Source organism: Haliotis cracherodii, unplaced genomic scaffold (genome assembly GCF_022045235.1).
Source record: "Haliotis cracherodii isolate W230 unplaced genomic scaffold, xgHalCrac1.p SCAF_9, whole genome shotgun sequence".
Lineage (NCBI taxonomy): Eukaryota > Metazoa > Mollusca > Gastropoda > Lepetellida > Haliotidae > Haliotis > Haliotis cracherodii.
The window spans coordinates 34,074,363-34,095,410 of NW_027266343.1; the positions used below are offsets into that span (position 1 = coordinate 34,074,363).

Genomic DNA, 21,048 nt, shown 5'->3' on the forward strand with positions numbered 1-21,048 from the left:
AACATTGTGATGCAATTTCATATGTACAATGTAGATATCGCTTGATCTCACCCAAGCATATATCTCCTGTGGGAGCCAGTTTTTGATGATAAATGAGTGTTTATGTGATACTATGTCATACGACACGAGTGTCTAAATTCCGGTATTTCCCGAGCGAGAGCACGAATTTAGGCACGAGTGTTGTAAACATAGTATGCCATGAACACGAATATAATGTTCTATTTATTACCTAAGAAGATACAGAGACGAAGTTTAGTGTTTAGGTCAGCAAGTCGCACACAGCAGCGGAACCACAATTTGTCGAATGACGTCAACAATCTTTAGCCATGACGTCGTTTCTAGTGTGACGTCATTCCGACTTCACGTCTCAATAATATTAGAATGACGCCAGCAATGCCGTCTGGATGACGGAAACAATACACTGTTGTCTCGTGACGTGTATGACCCTTTGCCACATATGATTTTTTATGAACCACGATATGATTGCCCTCGTACGTAATAAATAGAGGTCATATGGCTTTTCTTGCCAAATAACATGTTCATATCATGAACAGTGAGGCAGCCACGAGTGAACTGCATGAAAGTGTAAACTAGTCCAGCGGATAAGCATGAAAATAGTTCAAATCGTGATAAAAGCATGAAATTTCGCATATGGGTCCATTATGTAACCCTTGTTAAAATAAAAACACTCGAAAAATGTCCTCGAATAGCGGCCACCTTGAATTTCAAGATAGCCGCCATTGAAATTTTCTTTTGTTTTATAAAGTATCATGTGTAATGTACCTGAATAATCATTTAATTAAATAATCTTTATAAATATCTTTCAAATTGATATTATTAGTGTATTCTATTACATTTGTGCTATGTTTTGTTATTTTTAATTATATGGCGGCCATATTTGTTTTCAAAAGCGCGTCGTTTGAATTCCTATTCGGTGATTAAAATTTACTTTGATGAAAAATTGAGTTAGGAGTGCGTGAGAGAGTGAGTATGGTTTTACGCCGCTTTTAGCAATATTCCAGCAATATCACGACGGGGAGCACCAGAATTGGGCTTCACACATTGTACTCATGTCGGGAATCGAACCCGGGTCTTCGGCGTGACGAGCGAACGCCTTTACCAATTGGCTACCCGACCGTCCCTCCAAACTCGACAATAACGTGAATGTTGCTGATTGAGGCGTTAAACAATACGATACACCCAGACACAGACAGACAGACACACACACAGACACACACACACACAGACACACAGACACACACGGACACAGACACACACAGAGACAGACACACACACACACACACACAGATAATTCACAGATATTCAATATATCGTAACATTCTTACTCTATTATAGTGTAGTATCGTTCTAAGACTGGCAAATATGATTTGTATTCAGTCCAATTTCGGATACAAAGCAATCCTAGAACAATTCAGACTGTTTGAGGTACAAAAACTGACCAAACACAATACACTCAGGCTTGATATACTGTTATCAACATTTATATTTCATAATATATATATATATATATATATATATATATGTATTACGCCATCAGGGGGAGGAAAAGGGGTACCAGGGAGGACTACCTGTTGGGGGGAAGGCGTCTACACGTCCTTCCGGTCACGATGTCTCTGTTTGTGTCGTACACATCGTCGGCTTCAATGATTGGGATGCCTGCCGAAACCTTCACGTACGGATTTGTGTACGCAATGTTTGCTGCAGGTTAAGCAGGTAGTATGACCATATTCATGTTAACACTGGTACCGATGATGCATAATCTGAAGATTACCAGCATGTATGAGGTAACAACAACTTAGTCATCTTGATCATACTCAAGCAATATTATCTTCCTTTTCAAGCTTTTTAAAGAATGGGACACGGGTGGCCCAGTCGTCTGAGGCGCCGCGATTCGCTGTACAGAGCTGCCTCCCTTGGGTACGCCAGAAACCTATGATTGTGGGTTCGAATCCCTGTTTATGTTTCTTGGTTTGTCAGCACCATACCCGTGCTTGTGGGTTTCACCGAAGTGGCAAATGTCCGATACCTGCATCACTTCGGGTTTTCCTCCCACATTAAGCTGACACGCCGTGATATAATTGGAATTAAGTTAAAAGCGACGTTAAACCCAACCCAATTCACTCACTCCTTTGCAAGCTCTTTAAACAAACCCTCGTGCGGACTCCAGTCTCTGTGGCTCAAATGTTTGTTAGTTTATTGTTTAACGACGCACCCAGCAGTATTCCAGCCATACGACGACGGTCTGTAAATAATCTAGTCTGAACAAGATAGTCCAGTGATTGATCACATCATGAGCATCGATCTTCGCAGCTGGTATACCATGACATTAACAAATCAAGTCATCGAGCCTGACCACCGAATTCCGTTAGTCAGCTCTTACGACAAACTTGTGTTACTGTTACTGAAGACCAATTCTAAACCGGAACTCGCATTTCACTGACATAAATCATTGCTCGTGCATTTATAGTCACTGCGGTTCTAAACCGGAACTCGCATTTTATTGACGTAAATCATTGCTCATGCATTTATAGTCACTGGACTAGTCCAAATTCAATAATTTACACATTGATGTAAAATATTGCTGATTGCTGCGTTAAATAACACTCGCTACCGAGTTATTAAACCTTCATATGTATATTCCTATTTCATTTGTTAATTTGAAGAATAAATTCAGGAATCGGTGTTAGATATATTTAAATTTAGTTGGAAACTGTAAAAGAGATTTTGACATATGTCCTAAATTTGTTGAGACCATAAACAAGGGTAACATAAAATGCCCAAATACTCTTATTTTAAAACTTCAAAAATAAGTGTGATTATTTCAGTACTTCTATCGTCGATTTGGGTCCTGGAGTTTGCGACTACTCATAACAGTACTTGGGATGCTGCAAAACGTAAGCGTCCCACTCTTGCATTTACCAACCAAAGAAGACCCAAACTATATTCAAAAGGATTCAGCTTCCAACCTTAAAAGAAGATTCAAGTGATATTCCAAAGCATTCAGCTCCCAACAACAAAGATCCAAGTTACTTTCCAAGGCACTGAGCTTCCAGCCACAGAAGATTCAAATTATTTTCCACGACACTGAGCTACCAACCAAAGAAGACCCAAACTATATTCAAAAGGATTCAGCTTCCAACCAAAGAAGATCCAAGTTACTTTCAAAAGTTTCTAGGTACCATCCAAACAAGATTCAAGTTAAAACCAAGGGATCAAGCTACTAACCAAAGAAGATGCAAGTTACATCCAAAGGATCACGCTACAATCAAAAGAAGATCCAAATTCCATTCCAAAGAATCGAGCAACCAGCCAAAGTAGACCCAAGTAACATTTCAAAGTAATGAGCTACCAACCAAGTTACATTCCAAAAAGTTGAGTCATCTTCCAAAGAGGCTGCAAGTTATATCTAAAGGATTGATCTTCAAAGGTAATATTACAGATCTGATTCAAATGTTATGTCCAAGAAGCATCCAGTTACATTTCAAAGGAGCTATAACTACTCTTACAAGGGACTTGGTTACTTTTGGCTGTGTTTTTTCCAATTAATCAACAACAATTTATATCAGGATGTTACCATAAATCAAGTTAGAGACAACATGAACCACCTGCCCTGCCCCTACCTTCAATAGGCGAGTGTGTGGTAAATTATGGTTACTCCCACGGTCCCCACACCCCTCCGTGTAGTTTGGGGTCACACTTTGGGTCAGGAGGGGGGTACACAGGGGGTACTGCTGTGCTCTGGTAGTAGGCTAGTCGGTCCAGCATCTTCTTAACAATGTCCTGGTTCGTGGCTGACATATCCATGTGTTCTGTTGGATCCTTTGCTATGTTGAACAGCCATAGGTTCTTCTTGCTATCACCTTGGTCAACAACCATCTCCTTACTGAGATGTGGAGGGGGGATCCAGCTGCTGTTTCCTGGGCATTGAAGAAGAATCTGTGAGTGACTGCATGTGTGACATACTCTAACCTACTGTATTGCATCAGCTTTATGGGACGGGGGTTGACACAGGCAAGCACCTGTAGGGGTTCAGGGTTAGAATTGGTCCCCAGGCACCTGTGCTGGTAGAAAGAGATGACCAGAGGACTGGGTGGTCTGGCTCGTTGCTTGGATGATTGCTGTCACAATATCTTGTGACAGGGATTTGGTTATGACCCCTAATCCCCAGAGGGTTGGACTTATGTTAACATCAACCATAGGGTCACAATGATCTACAAAATGATTCACACCTAATCTGATAATGCTGAGACGGGTACTCATCCAAGCTACTCTGAATACCAAGCTGCCATCAGGATTGGGTACCATAAAGAATGGAGGACTCAATTTGAGTCAACTAGAAAAGTGGTTGGATGAAAGCCAAAAGCAAAACAGCCCATGATCATGATATGGTGCAGAGAGACCAATTATAACCGGGTAAAATCTGGGATTTGAACTCAGGACCAATGCATCCTGGCACAAGCGAGTGGTTTATATATAGACACATACCATTAAGATCCTTGGGCCACACATGTTATTTTTAATATGTTATGGGTGTCACATCATTTTAAAACATTCTCACTTTGATAACCTATGTTATATGGCCATTGTGAATATTTTTAATAATTTGGTTTGTTTACAAACTGTCTGGTCTAAAATTCAATGTAGGTGGTCAGAAAAAAATATTACACTGTTGAATGCATAATTATTTAACAATTTCTGACATGCTATAAGTGTACCCAGGAACAGGTGACACGGAGATGTGTCCAATATAATCAGTTGTCAATGGACACCTGTTACCAACTACAGCAAGCAACAATGAGCATTGATGAGTGTCTACACACCTGGATATCCAGTGATGAGCTTCCAGTCTCCTACTCGTATAGCTGCTCTGATCCGTGTGTCAAAGGTGTTGTTATACAGCTTTTGTCCATTGGGAAGCGTCAGGATGTCAATGTTGTGTAAGAGCTCCTTCCTGGGGCTGGCCTTACCTTCACTGGGAGAATGGCAAATAAACATGATAATTTCCTCCTATATGTGAGGCATGTTACTGCAGGGTAAGAAATTAACACTAGCCTGCTAGCCCGAGGCTTGTACAAATTCATTCGGGCTAGTAAAAATTTCCAAATTTCCCCATTGTTTTAACATTACAAAATCATTTGAATTTTACTGGGGCTAGTGAAGCTTTTGAGCTTAGTTCTAACCCAGTACTGCAGATTTGAAACCTCAATATTCAAAACATGTAAATCCTCGGCAAAAGGTAGGGGCAATGAACATTTGAAATTCACATGATCTTTTGTCTCATGGCTTTCGATGTCTATGGTCACTCATGTCCTTTGTGTGTCACACAAGTCCTTTGTGTGTCACGCAAGTCCTTTGTGTGTCACCAGAGTACTTTGTGTGTCACTCAGGTCCTTTGTGTGTCACTCTAGTCCTTTGTGTGTCACGCAAGTCCTTTGTGTGTCATGCAAGTCCTTTGTGTGTCACTCAAGTCCTTTGAGTGTTACTCAAGTCCTTTGTGTGTCACTCAAGTCCTTTGTGTGTCACTCTAGTCCTTTGTGTGTCACCCAAGTCCTTTGTGTGTCATCCAAGTCCTTGGTGTGTCACCCAAGTCCTTTGTGTGTCACGCAAGTCCTTTGTGTGTCACCCAAGTGCATGCTCCTCTGGACCTGCTAGTGTAGGTGATTTATACATGTACATTCTACCATGACACTGAAGAATGATTGATTCGGACTGGTCAAAATATATAAATATCACGGTTGTTAAACATTAAAATTCCTGTTATTATCTGATTCCTTTTTCCTGTCAATCTGTTTATTGGAATAAAAACTCTCAAGACATATATGGGGGCATGGGTGGCCCAGGCGTCTAAGGCGATTCGCTGTGCAGAGTTGCGTCCCTTGGGCATACCAAAAACCTATGATTGTGGGTTCGAATCACTGTTCGCCCCGATTATGTTTCTAGGTTTGTCAGCACCATACTCGTGCTCGAGTTGAAAACGTCTGAGACATGCATCACTTTAGGTTTTCCTCCCACATTAAGCTGACACGTCACGATAAAACTGGAATACTGTTAAAAGCAGCGTTAAACCCAACTCACTCACTCACTCCCATGACATAATGTAGTATTTATACCTGTAATAACTAAAATTAAATAGGGCTTCTTTCATCTTGTAACAGCTATATCAGTGTGGCCCTTATATACATGACCCATTACCAATGGGTGATAGAATGAGCAACAATCTAAGTCCCCAGGTAAAACCCACCTGGTAAATGTGGCAGAGTGATATTTTGTACATACAAGTTTAGTCATTTTTTTATTTGAGCCATAGTTTTAAATACACTCTATTTCAGATTTGGAATAAGGACAGTTTATTTACTATGTCCCACTTTTTCAATATAATTGGATTTAAGTTTAAACATTAATACCATAGCTTATCTGTTTCATTCAGTATATTATTTATCCACCCACGCTTAGACTACTCTATTGTTCTCTGTGGTCACTCACAGCTGACCACAGGTATACCTTTGTTCTCTAGTGATCCGGGGCAGTTGCCAGATTACACTTGAAGTATACACATCAGTCATTTTATGTATTTTCTTGGATGGATCTTGTGTTAAGAATAATATTCATGGATCTAATGGATGCATTAATTTTGTGAATTTGAAGTTCAGTTGTGGTATATTTCTTGTGTGATGCTTTATATTTATTTGTGTATTTCTAATTCTTAAATTTAGAAATAAGTTGTGCTAGTCAGGTTGTGTATTGAATTCACAGTTCAGTGTATTCTGGTTATGATTATTCTATATGATAAAGTAGTATAAAGCAGTTTCTTTAATTGATAAAAAGTTAATTAAGCCTAGGCTATTATCATCTTAACTTAAACATTAACTAAGTAAAACTAAACCCTAAATAAACTCATAGTAATTCTATATCATATCACATTAAGGTAATTGTGCTCATTATGTATAAGATTGTATGCATGAATCCCTGTTTTAAATACCTGTTTTACCTTTGTGTTGTGTATATGGTTAAATAGTATCTGCATTAGTATATAGTTTGTCCATGCAGATGTAGCTGGCACTAAGAAGCCTTGGTGACATGGCACAGGTTTCACCAGTCTGGTATCTATTTATGAATGTATAACTGTATGTATCTGTATATATGCTGACGTCATATATCTTTGTAATTATCACATAGTTTTGTACTTGTCTAATGTTATGACAATAGACAGGGTTTATGTTTAGTTTAAATTAATAGCATCAAAAGCATATATGTTACTGTATCATTGTCAATATAGTTTTGGACAGCTTACTTACTACATGAGTAACATAGGTTTCTCGCTAAACCATTGTTTCAGGCTGTTTTTTTCGCCTTTCATATTTCTCTTCTGAGAGAATAAACTCCATCAGCTCACACCCTGTGTTTACCACCCTGGCAACAAGGTTTGACTACATAAATACTCATTTTAGCACTATGAAAACTCAGGTGTTGGCTATTCTACGAACTTGTCAGACACATTACTTGTGAACTGAAGTCCTGACTGAAGGATTAATGAGACTGCTAAAAACTGCTGAAGTGACATTCAAATTCTAGCCCCAGTGTAGATACGGATAAGAATTGGTCTTCAGCTACCTTTGCTTGATTGTGAGAGGTAACTAATTGGATCAGGTTGTCAGACTGATTTGGTTGATGCTTGTCATCGTATCCTGATTGCGTAGATTGATGCCTATGATATCAATTATTAAATAGCTGGTCCAGACTAGATTATTTACAGACCATTGTCATATAGCTGGAATAAGGCTGAAAAACTTCTCAACACTCAAGTTAGTGCCTTTTTCTGCACCATAATATACTCAATAGACATCCTTGATTTACTTGAAAATCCATATCGACACTTGCATACCTGATGGTCGTCCACTGGTCAAATCCATCCAGAGGCTTTGTTCCATTGGTGTTCCCACCAGCCACACCCACCAATGTGGGGAACCAATCAGAGACATGGATCAGCTCATTATTGACAGTTCCTTTGTTCTTCAGCATCTCACCATACACAAAGCCCACACCATGGAACCCCCCTTCCCATAATGACCCCTTCCATCCCCTCAGTGGCCAGTTGTTCCCTCCAGCTAAGATCTGACCACCATTGTCTGAAAAAGAAGTATTTTGAAAAATAGCTCAGAAAATAATAACTCACACAACTCTACCAAATCCTGAACAAAAATACTTCCAAGCCCAAACATAGCCGGTGAACATGTAGGCTATTATTAGCAAATCTCACCAACCAGAAAACACATTTACTTGAGCCAGGCTGTGGTATGAACATGATGAATGATAGACTAAGAATACACAGGATATAACACATCAACACAGAGAATAACCAGTCTTAATTATCCGCCGAAACAGATTCCACTGGGAGTAAAAGTCAAAATAGCAGAGAAAAATATTTGACTGGATTCCTGTAAAATCAGTGATAACACCAGAATGATGTCAAAAGGATAGGCATGTCTTGCCCCACCGGTAGCACCAGCCACTGCGTAAAAAAGTGTTTGTTTGTTGCCTGTCTCTGCACCACTGCCGCCTCGTACTAAGTTAATATAGCATTAACAACGCACCATGTGTCTGAACTGAAAATTCATCCACTTAGGACAGATAATTTAGTTCCACCAAGCTCACTGTGGGCGATATGGATTCAAAAGAGTGAGTGAGTGAGTGAATATGGTTTTACGCTGCTATTAGCAATATTCCAGCAATACAACGGCGGGGGACACCAGAAATAGGTTTCACTCATTGTACCCAAGTCGGGAATTGAACCCGGGTCTTCAGCGTAACCACTAGGCTACCCGACCTCCCCTGGATTCAAAAGAAAAAACATTACTTACCAGTGGAAAATACGATGAGAGTATTCTCCAGCTGGCCAGTAGCCTTGAGAGCTGCAGTAATGTTCCCGATCCCCTCATCCATACATGAGGTCATCCCTGCAGTAGAAAATAGGAAAAGCAAATAAGCAACAATTTCTTTATCCTTGCCAAGCACATCTGTACATTTTAGGGCTGGGATGGGTAGTTCGGGTACTCGGATCGGGTGGGTGCCGAGTAGGACCTGGGTTTCCACAGGACTACCTAGACCCATGGTTGGTCATGTGATATATTGTTTAATGACAATAACAATAAAATGCCATGGTTACACTACAGGTCATGAATGTTTGCATTTTTTCTGATTGTGCACATATTCCTTCAGACTTTTATATGTTTGAGCACATGCAAATAGTTTTTGGGCTCCTTTAAAACAATTCCCAATCAGCCATTTTGTACCCAAATTTTGATACCGACAGCCCTAGTACAGTTTGTACATTTGTTGACGAGGTGTTTGAAATGTTAATATGAAAACCTAGTTGCATCTAGTCTCATCAGCTCCCCATATTCTTGGTTATCAGGCCTCTAGGATTCACAAAAAAACATCCTGGAATATATCTTTTCTCTGACCCCCTCGTATGATCTGTTTCTGAAAACATACAACTCTACTTTTGATAGCAACAATGATGCGGGATACAATTATCTATATAAAAAATCACATACATTTATGTTTATCAGGGTGCAACCAGGTTATGTATGGTGCAACTAGATTTTCATGTTAACATGCACCTGGTGCAAGTTAAATCTAGTTCCTTTAATCAAGCCCTGTTTTGGTAACATGTGATGGCTAAATTTGAACCATGTTCTCAATGCTTCAATTTTGCTTCAAATTGAAACTGAATAAAACAGAAAGAAATGTAAACGCAGTACACATTTTTGTCTCATTCAAGTAGGACTAGCAACAAATTCTGATGACAAGTTAAAACACAAATTTCTAAGGATGCTATTCTACACCAACTTTTAAGAGGCATAATGACATATTTCATATGACACTTGAGACACCAAACTTAGTACCTTAACGGATAAAAGTAACTGTTATTGCATGAGAAATATTTGCTTCCTTTTAACCATGTTCCTAAAAAGACATCTTACTTAATAGTCATCCCATTCGAAGGGAGCAAAGGGATATTTGAGTTAAAACACACATTACATGCAGAGAGCACATGCAAGATAGATGGCTCACTCAAAAGCATGTGCATCCAATAGGGCGGGGACCAGTCCAAATTTACTACCCGGGTACCCAACACCCTATTGCCCAACCCTACCCGGGTACCCGCTGTAGATATTTAGAATTCGGTACAAACTGTCCGATTTGAATAAGTTTGACCTAAGCCCTGGCAAAATGTATTTAGATACACGTGTAAAACGATCTGGTCATGCATACAGTGAAGTTTACTGCATGAAGTTTTATCTTTATTCAAATATAAAAAAGTAAGAATTAATGGTTGCACTGTCAGAAAGAAATGGGAACATTAGTGACGTATAGCGTAAACATTGAGTTTCAGATAAGTTTTGTCATTAAACAATATATCACGTGACTAACCACTTGTCCGGGTAGTCCAGTGGGTACCTGGGTCCTACTCAGGACCAACCCGACCTGAGTACCTGAGTTACCCATCCCAGCCTTAGCATCAAACCATGTGATCGAGGTAGTAGGTGAATAGGGTTTAACATTGCAACATTGGCTTTCTCCATGCCATGCAATTGTCATGGAACCAGTCTCTACCCAACTGTCAACCAAGTCAGCATGGTCTGTCAAAAATGGGGTCAAATTATACATATTCAAAACCAACCAAAGTGCTCGGTTCCAAATTAAAATAAGAGGTATCTAATCTTTTATATACAGTTGTTAAAACATCTAATTGAGGTGTTATTATCATGAGCAATCTATCAAAACTAACTACTCAAAGACAGAACTTCTCAACAGCACATGAAGCAATAATTGTTATGTACCCGGTATTGATAATCATTAACCACCTGGGCCAGGTTAACACGCTTCTGACCACAGTTGAATACTTAAACAAACTGGCGATCATGGTTAGGCCAAGTGCCGCTTAAGTGATTGCACAGGTTCATGTGAGGCAACAGCTGTTAATTCTGCATTTATGTACTACACAGACAGACACGTACAGATATGGACGTGAATCTATCAATACACCGAGGGAAGATTTTGAGGTCCTATACAAAGCAGTCATGCTTTAAACATCGAGCAACAACTTATGATAGCTTTCAGTTTTTACTCAAGGGGTAGTTTCGCTTCAAGTGATTGGAGGGCGGTCGGGTAGCCTAGTGGTTAAAGCGTTCGCTTGTCCCGACGAAGACCCGGGTTCGATTCCCTACATGGTTACAATGTGTGAAGCCCATTTCTGGTGTCCCCCGCCGTGATATTGCTGGAATATTGCTAAAAGCGGAGTAAAACCATACTCACTCACTCTTCCCGAGGCAAGGGAGTTAACTGACTATAAAAGTCCAGTTTCCACGCTTGCCGAACTAGGCTAGAAGTACCGGATGATAGTTTGGCTGGACTAATGAGTCTATGCATAGTCTAATCAAAATTGTGTACCGAGATCGACAGCCTGCTCATAAACTGCCGTGCAGATTTTGGCTGATTTCAGGATTTGCCAAATCGGGGTCAAGTTGAGGCTTCATACAATGTCACTGTCACAACAAATTTGGTTTAAAAAAATTATTCATTCCATTGCCACTCTAATAAAGGAATTTCAAACCCTGCACTATCAAAGATAATATTTCTGATTATATTACCAGCATAAGTGCGTCTCTGCATGTCCTTGATATGACTGTACTGGTCCATGTATTTGCTTGGAACCTGCAGGGGGGCGTGCACAGACTGATAAGCCATGTACAGGAAGAATGGCTATAAAAAATAAAGAAAAAGGCATGATCAGCTAAAGAAATACCCAAAAGAAACAGTCAAACTGTTACACATTGAGGTCACAGTGTCACACATTCAAACTGGAATTCAAGGTCACCACACAAATGCAGTGGCATTAATTTCAAGATTCACAGCAACTTCTGGAACTCAAAGAAGTGAACTAAAACAATCTCAATGGAACTTGCACCTACTTTTGACTCCTCATGATTCTCGATCACATTGATAGCCTTCTCTGTGAACAGATGTGCTGAATAGTGCCCGGTCTCATTGAAAACAGGCTTTGTATCATCATGAAGGTCAAGGCCACAAAAATCGGCCTTGAGATTACCATAAGTATTGGGGTCTTCAAAGATGTCCCCAATGCTGTAATTGTGGTTGTCACAACGCTTGTGTGTGAGGTAGTCCTCGCTGCCTGTCAGGTAGCCTGCAAGTTGAGGAGAGTCGGTTTGTAAAGGGGTAATGAAAATTCTGAGGTCATGACGAGATAAAAAAAATCAACATGTGAAAAAATTTGATAAATATATATTTTCCACATGTAGCATCCTGGATGCACCCAGTGTATTATGCCTTCATTCTAGAACAATAAACACCCTGGACCCATTCTCTAGCCAAACTGGGGCGGTGGTTAAAGCATTTGCACGTCATGCCCACAGTTCGATTCCCCACATGGGTATAATGTGTGAAGCCCATTTCTGATGCACCCTGCCGTGATATTGCTGGAATATTGCAAAAAGCGGCGTAAAACCATACTCACTCACTCACTCCAGCCAAACTTGTTTTGGAAGTGACATTAACTGGTCTTATCATAACACAGGATGTCTCTTGCTCGTAAGTGTAATCTGATTATCGATGGCCTTTGTATTTTATGTTTGTTGTTTAGCGCTGAACTGTTCCAGCTATATGAGGCAGGCTGTAAATCATCGAGTCTAGACCAGAAAATCCAGTTATTGGCAGCATGAGCATCAATCCGAAAAATTGGGAGACACTTGTATGTGGCATGTTTTTAGAATATTGTTTGAATCAAAACTGTGTCATTAACTGTAGTTAATTGTTCCAGGGTATTCATCATAACAGAATGCTAACATAAAAGATTGTTTGTTTGTTTGTTTGTTTGTTTGTTTGTTGTTTATGCCTCATTCAGCAATATTCCAGCTGTATGACAAAGGTCTGTAAATAATCTAGTCTGGACCAGTCAATCATGACAACATGAGCATCGATCCACGCAATTGGGATCGATGACAGGCATCAACCAAGTCAGCGAGCCTGACCACCTGATCCCGTTAGTTGCCTCTTACGACAAGTATGGGTTGCTGAAAACCTATTCTACCCCGGATCTTCATGGGGTATAAATCACTGAGGATGATAATATACTTGCTACCTACCTTGCTGCATATGGATACATGCATATAAATAGTCTAGTAAAGATTCAAAATCCAACTCAGTTTCAATTATGGTAAAACAAGAAATCAACTTTGGGAGGAAAATGGCATACTGCTTAGCAATATTTGAAGTATGTGGTATGTTCCGTTAAACTTTTTGTAAATTTGTTCTTTTGAGGACCATGTGTATATTTTCACTGATTCAAACTTAAATATTGCTAACAAGTTCAGTTTTAAATGAAAGGTATCAAACTAGGAGATAAATGTACTGTTTTTCAGTGTATAGATGTTACCTGTCGCTTTCACGGTGGTGAACTGAGCAGTCAATAACTGAGAGGTATTCACACACATCTATCTCTGAAATTCATCAGAAACAATCTAATTCCATGTTATCTTCAACTTTACCACATTTACAAAACGTTTCTAATAATAACAATATTTTATTTTTCTGCTCTGTGTCACTGTCCCAAATCTTTCAGCAATAACAGTGATTTTGACATAACAATCTGTGGATAGAACAATGATTTGGACCCAAGAAATGTAATAAAAGTCAGTGGCAAAAGTCAATAAGTCTGAAAGATAAAAAAACAAACCATAACAACAAATCAATGCAATACCATTCGTGATTGGATGAATATATACGATCTGGCCATCGAACTTAGCAAAAAGAAAAGCCCATGACGAAGTCACAATAGCTCCTGACAGCATTTCCCTATGATACAGAAAGTATGATGCAAAGACACCCATTGCTCAGAATTTTAATTACGATTTTATTGTGGCTGTGCATTGTTCTGTAAAATCAATACTGTAAGTAGGACTAATTGTTACTATTTACTTTTAATTGATGAAATATCGACACACATGATGCCATGCTTTGCATTTCTATCGGTCAAAAGTCCAACTTGTTGCACAAACCATCTGTCAAATTGATATTTTATCGGTCGATGACAGGTGACTGAGAGCCATCTGAAGCTCTGCATAATAGTGACTACACCTGCCATTGGAGCAATAGGCAAACTACTCAGCCTGCACATTATATCATCTGGTACCCTTGAACTTGAAGCAAGCTGCTTTCACACATTCAGATAATCAATTGGCTTTATGCAATCACTGTTGAAAATTCACTGAAACAGGATTTGAAACACTCACATGCACTGGTATATTTATGTTATTTGTTTGCTGTTTTATCTTATATTCAGCAATATTCCAGCCATCTTCCTGAGGCAAGAGAGTTAACTGACTCTAAAAGTCCTGTTTCCAACCTTGCAGAACTAAGTGGTATTATGGAGTTACATTTTGGCTGGAGTCTATGCATAGTCCAATCAAAATCGTGCAATGAAATCGAAATCTGGTTCACATGCTGTAGCGCAGATTTCGGTCGATTGTAGGATTTGCAAAGCATGTGCACCGCCAACTCTTTGTCAACAGATATTTTCCAAACCTTTTCATGTTTTTAATAAAGGTGCTCCCTTGATTTGATGTACTTTGCAACGTAAGACCCGTTTTATAACAACATAGATCTTGATTATTGATCAGATCGTCTTGACTCGGCGCCACCGTTTTGTTTGAAACAAGTGCAAGTGATGGAATCTGATTGGTCCACAGGAGAGGCTTAGAACATGTAGAAGTGACATAACTCGTAATAACCACTACGATCGAGCCCAGCCAAGTTCAGCAAGGGTGGAAACTGGACTTTTAAAGTCAGTCAACTCTCTTGTTTAGGGAAGATGTATTCCAGCTGATTGATAATGTGAGCAATGATCCATGATCAGGGTACAATGATACGAATTCAACCAAGTCACTGAGTTTGACTCCCAGGGCTGGTTAATCTTATGACAGCTTGCTTTGCTGGAGACCAATTCTAACCCGGAATCCCCATGAGGAAGATTCTGACATAAACTAAAGACTGGCTCAGGTAATATAACCTGCAGTCCTGACATGCTATGGTCAGGTCCTTCAAACAATATATTCTTCTCATTTGGACTCATGATCTAGAACAATCAAGACATCTGTGTGGCTTTTATCTGTTAACGAGCGGGATGTGTTACAAATGACATTATAAACCTCCAGTGACATCATCACATTGTTCCATACTGGGTTTTCTCCTTTGAGCAAGTACTTGGACTCAAACAAGTTGAAAGACTGAGCAACACAGAAGATACATAGGGAGGTCTTACTGTCCTACCAAGACCACTTTTCAGGTTTTACTTCTTTGAAATAAGACCAAAAAGGACCTGTCTCCAGGTTATTTTTTTTAACTTTAAAAATTAATTAAATCATGTTAATATTTTGACTGGTTAAAAGTTAAAAGATTAAAATGAACTGAAATGAATATTCCATGATATGAATTTAACCTGCAACTACATATATCATGTTAAGTATTGTACCCAAGTGTTTTCCCGATGAGCCCAAGGGGCAGGTGATGAAGTAAAGGTTCCCTGAGGTACCAGGGCAGGTGATGACATAAAGGTTAACAGAGTCACCGGGGCAGGTGATGAAGTAAAGGTTCACTGAGCCACCGGGGCAGGTGATGAAGTAAAGGGTCACTGAGCCACCGGCGCAGGTGATGAAGTAAAGGGTCACTGAGCCACCGGGGCAGTCGGTGAAGTAAAGGGTCACTGAGCCACCGGGGCAGTCGGTGAAGTAAAGGGTCACTGAGCCACCGGGGCAGGTGATGAAGTAAAGATTCACTGAGCCACCGGGGCAGGTCATGAAGTAAAGGTTCACTGAGCCACCGGGGCAGGTGATGAAGTAAAGATTCACTGAGCCACCGGGGCAGGTGATGAAGTAAAGGTTCACTGAGCCACCGGGGCAGGTCATGAAGTAAAGGTTCACTGAGCCACCGGGGCAGGTCATGAAGTAAAGGTTCACTGAGCCACCGGGGCAGGTGATGAAGTAAAGGTTCACTGAGCCACCGGGGCAGGTGATGAAGTAAAGATTCACTGAGCCACCGGGGCAGGTCATGAAGTAAAGGTTCACTGAGCCACCGGGGCAGGTGATGAAGTAAAGGGTCACTGAGCCACCGGGACAGGTGATGAAGTAAAGGGTCACTGAGCCACTGGGGCAGGTGATGACATAAAGGTTCACAGAGTCGCCAGTGCAGGTGATGAAGTAAAGGTTCACTGAGCCACCGGGGCAGGTGATGAAGTAAAGGTTCACTGAGCCACCGGGGCAGGTGATGAAGTAAAGATTCACTGAGCCACCGGGGCAGGTGATGAAGTAAAGATTCACTGAGCCACCGGGGCAGGTCATGAAGTAAAGGTTCACTGAGCCACTGGGGCAGGTGATGAAGTAAAGATTCACTGAGCCACCGGGGCAGGTGATGAAGTAAAGGTTCACTGAGCCACCGGGGCAGGTGATGAAGTAAAGGGTCACTGAGCCACCGGGGCAGGTGATGAAGTAAAGGCTCACTGAGCCACCGGGGCAGTCGGTGAAGTAAAGGGTCACTGAGCCACCGGGGCAGGTGATGAAGTAAAGGTTCACTGAGCCACCGGGGCAGGTGATGAAGTAAAGATTCACTGAGCCACCGGGGCAGGTGGTGAAGTAAAGATTCACTGAGCCACCGGGGCAGGTGGTGAAGTAAAGGGTCACTGAGCCACCGGGGCAGGTGATGAAGTAAAGGCTCACTGAGCCACCGGGGCAGGTGATGAAGTAAAGGCTCACTGAGCCACCGGGGCAGGTGATGTAGTAAAGGGTCACTGAGGGTTTGTGACAGTGTACATCACCAACAGGTTGGTGCAAGTGTTAGATAAGCCCATCTTTAATAGGTGTATAGATATAAAATAAATACAACATATTTTATTTTTGTGGTCCCGAGGGGATAGGTTGAAAAGTAACAACCCAAGTCTTTCGTCCCTTGGCCTAACAATTGACCTGCACACACACCCCACACCACTCAGGTATTACAGCTCCTACCAAGGCCGAATCGGGTCGTGAACCTTTACAAATAGTATGGATAATCATCTTAATTACAATTGTAGTATAGATATACTTGTTTGATAACAATGTCACCTGAGCATTTTATCAACAACCTGTCTACCTGTTTGATAAGAATATAGAACAGTCATGGTCAGTGTTTGAAATAAACGCCTGCCTGCAGGCCAGTGGCAGGTCGATCTTGTGTCGGGCCCATAGTTTCAAATTCGTATGTGTCCTCACTGCCTTCAGTAAATCTACATGTCAATTTGTCACAATAAGCTGCAGTTTCTAAAATGAGGGCCTGAAGAGTTTTGTCAGTGTCTGCAGCATGTAATGTCAGTGGAAACTACAGCCATAAAATCATATATCTTTATTTAAAAATCAGAGTGAATAATTTTTAAAGAAAACACAATGCAACAATGTATTTTTTGTGGTAGGTAAATTTCTGAAGCATAATTATTTTTTTCTTGAATTTTCGGGGCCAATTAATTTTTTCCGATTAAAAATCTGTTCTGTATCATGTGTAAGGCATCTTATCATCCAAAACTGGCTCCCACAGGAGATATCGCTTGGATTAGATGAAACAATGAAATTACATCACAATGCTTTGCAGACCATTGTGACGTCAACGGTTACCATGACGTCACAATCAAATGACATCACTAATGGCTCTGCTACTGAAGCTGTTAGCAGTACTTTTTACACTGAAAACACTGCTAATTACTGTCTACAAATTGAAAAAGTTGGAAGAATGATGTTGGATGATAAATAAAATCTCACCCTCGTGTCTTTTGATATCAAATATATTAACACTCGTTCATAAAAGTGGCAAAAATCCTCGGCAAGCCTCGGAATTTTTCCACTTTTATCAACTTGTGTTGATATATTTGATATCAAAAGACACTCGGGTGAGATTCTCTATTTATCATCCAAAACTGGCTCCCACAGGTGATATTGCTTGGATGAGATCAATATCTACACAGTAGATATAGCTGAAATGAAATTACATCACAATGCTTTGCAGACCATTGTGACATCACTGGTTACCATGACGTCACAATCAAATGACATCACTAATGGCTCTGCTACTGAAGCTGTTAGCAGTACTTTTTACACTGAAAACACTGCTAATTACTGTCTACAAATTGAAAAAGTTGGAAGAATGATGTTGGATGATAAATAAAATCTCACCCTCGTGTCTTTTGATATCAAATATATCAACACTCGTTCATAAAAGTGGCAAAACTCCTCGGCAAGCCTCGAACTTTTTCCACTTTTATCAACTCGTGTTGATATATTTAATATCAAAAGACACTCGGGGGAGATTATCTAATATCACTTCACATAGCGTATAGATGGTCCATAAAATGATAGTGTTCTACATTATAACTACATAATGTGCTGTTCATTCTTCAGCATGTTCAGTCTTATCATGATCTTCTGTTTTCGTAAGTTATGAAAACTACATAACAATCCACAAGTGACATTAATAAATGATAATCAGCTTTCATTTTATCGGGTGATATCATAATAAGGATAGACTTCATTTTTGTGTGTTTTTCTGATGAGCCCTCTCCTCAATTACGCAAATCTGGAGTTTTTGTGTGTTATTGAAATATGATATTTTGAACATCTTTAGTTTGCCTTTATTTAATAATCAACGAGTAATCAAGTCAACCATGACAGTTGTTCCTAATTTCATGGAGTATTATTCATCACAAGTCACACCTACAGGATACTACTTTCCTTACCATAGTATGAATCAAATCCCCTGTTGGTAGGGAGGTATTCTTCCTTGTAGAAACCCAGATGCCATTTTCCAACAGCATGAGTGGAATAGCCTGCAGCTCGGATCCTGTCTGCAACTGTGGCGCTATCCAGCGGCAGGCCGTTGGGCTGGGACGCCCAGATGATGCCATGTTGTAGGCCAGTGTGAATCTGAAATTAAAACCGACAAACATAAACTGCCGAGCATGGTTTTAACTTGACTAACAAAAGTGGGGATCCAGGGGATCCCCAATAAATAATTTAAAGTGTTCTTGCAGGCAATATGAGGGTCCTATAAAGTAAGGAAATGGTGTTGTGTTTAGTACATTTTTATAAGAACTTTAGAGCATGGAATGAATCAATAATTACGAGGACAGTCGTCATGTTTGATGGATGAAATAACAGTATCCCATAAATTACTCTTGCTGTACTGTAGGTACAATGAATACCATTGTGCATCCTTCGGGATGCAGTATATTTTTTCTCTGCGTCCATTCTCCACATTTGTGCGTACTGGACGCATATTTTGTGAGTCGTGTAAAACTCTGGCCGAGCAAGAGTAAGTATAAACTTGAAAATCTGCTTTGACCAAAACTTACAAATACTATCGAAATGTTACTAGGCTGAAAACCGTCACCGAAAGACTGTGTATATAAGGTCAAAAACACAACATTGATACCCGTTATACATCATACATAACAATTCTCATTTCATTTTTATTAGCCTGGGAGTTAATATACACAAGCAACATAAGAATGGAAGCATAATGTGTCCATTGCACTCCCATTGCATGGATACAAGAGTGTTAAACTGTAATTTGGAATTATCCATGCTTATTAAATTGAAACATGCATGTTTGTAAGACATACCTATCTGATATGTGTCTGTACTGACAATAAAAACAATGTTTGGACTGTTCATAACAGACGCCCCCCCCAAAAAAAACAAAAACAAAAACACACACACACACACAACTACCAAATGAGTCGTACAATAGGCCATAGTCAGAACTAATCCTGTGAATTTGAAAACTTCGCCGTGTATGCAGATGTAAAAATTGCATTTTAATAACTTGTCCTTTCAAGAAGGGGCATGACTGAAGAGCAGGGACCTCGTGAGGGTTATCCGAAAATATGACAACAAATGAGGGGAATTATTGTTCGTGCATTTGTGCATCAAAAATCTTTGCGCTCCCCTCCAACTATTAGTGGTATGACTAACCTACCTGGTACCTCCCTGACATGAACTGGCTCCGTGTGGGGGTGCAGATTGGCTGGACATAATAGTTTTCTAACTTCACCCCGGCTGCAGCCAGCTTGTCAAGGTTTGGAGTTTTTATTTCCGAGTTGTGATACCCGATATCATGGAATCCGTAATCGTCAGCGAGGATGAAAATAATGTTTGGGCGAGTTGACGTCGCTGACAAAACAGTGCAGCATGCACAGAAAAGCACAACTACTGAAAGATACATCTTTGTCACGATACTTAGCTCAAGATATAACAAACGCCCACAATTGTTTTGACTTTCAAACCTGTCAGCTGTGATCATGTGACAATGTTTGATCATGTGACTTGTGCGAACTCCACAGCAGAGCTACTTAGTGGCACAGTGTAATGAGTGAGGCTACCGGAGGGCAGAGGGCCACGTATAGCCATACTATACTGAATGTACTGATTACACTAAAAGAAGAGAAGGGAGGACAACTCCGCTGATCGAAAACCGAACAATTTTCTACCCCTCTATGCTGCAACCGCTATTTCAGTCATTTCCGTGTTAATAAAATTTTTTTACAAAAGCTAGGTTAAAACAAAAGTGTATTAACTTCATGTTAAATCTAACATTATTGCTACATTTATTTTTCCTTGACTTATAATTAATGTGGAAGTTCAACGTTGTCGTTACGAACATCGAGACGCCCGGAAGTGCTACTCGCTCCGTATGTTACTCACTAAAACATGCGAAAACAATGGCGACACAACCAAGCGACTCAATCATAAATGCGGCTGTTTCTGGGCATAAAGTCACGAACTAAGGAAAATTGCATCTGCACTAGGAAACGAGGGAAAGACCGTTCAACTTTGTGCATCAACGGGTTTGGCGGCATCGCTTTTGCCGGGTGTTACAATTCATCGTTTCGCGGGGATTTTGGATGGAAGATATTCAGATGAGCAGTTGTGT

General features: G+C 40.3%; 1 protein-coding gene across 1 annotated transcript; it reads right to left on the bottom strand.

Annotated features, from left to right (window-relative positions):
- Positions 1-2,512: 2,512 nt before the first annotated feature.
- LOC139452178 (arylsulfatase B-like) lies at positions 2,513-20,365 on the bottom strand. The gene is made up of 8 exons (XM_071233539.1): positions 20,095-20,365; positions 18,854-19,040; positions 11,997-12,229; positions 11,676-11,787; positions 8,880-8,975; positions 7,904-8,147; positions 4,842-4,993; positions 2,513-3,938 (listed from the first exon to the last, which is right to left on the bottom strand). The coding sequence occupies exons 1-8, from the start codon at positions 20,338-20,340 to the stop codon at positions 3,673-3,675; spliced, it is 1,536 nt and encodes a 511-aa protein (XP_071089640.1). The 5' UTR covers positions 20,341-20,365; the 3' UTR covers positions 2,513-3,672.
- Between the last annotated feature and the right edge of the window lie 683 nt (positions 20,366-21,048).

Excerpts from the sequence above, each read along its gene's own strand:
- LOC139452178 (XM_071233539.1), bottom strand. The coding sequence starts at position 20,340 with ATGTATCTTTCAGTAGTTGTGCTTTTCTGTGCATGCTGCACTGTTTTG. Across the intron at positions 11,788-11,996 it reads AGAATCATGAGGAGTCAAAA|CCATTCTTCCTGTACATGGC; the intron begins GTAGGTGCAAGT and ends TATTTTTTATAG. Across the intron at positions 4,994-7,903 it reads GACCAGTGGACGACCATCAG|TGAAGGTAAGGCCAGCCCCA; the intron begins GTATGCAAGTGT and ends CCATTCTCCCAG.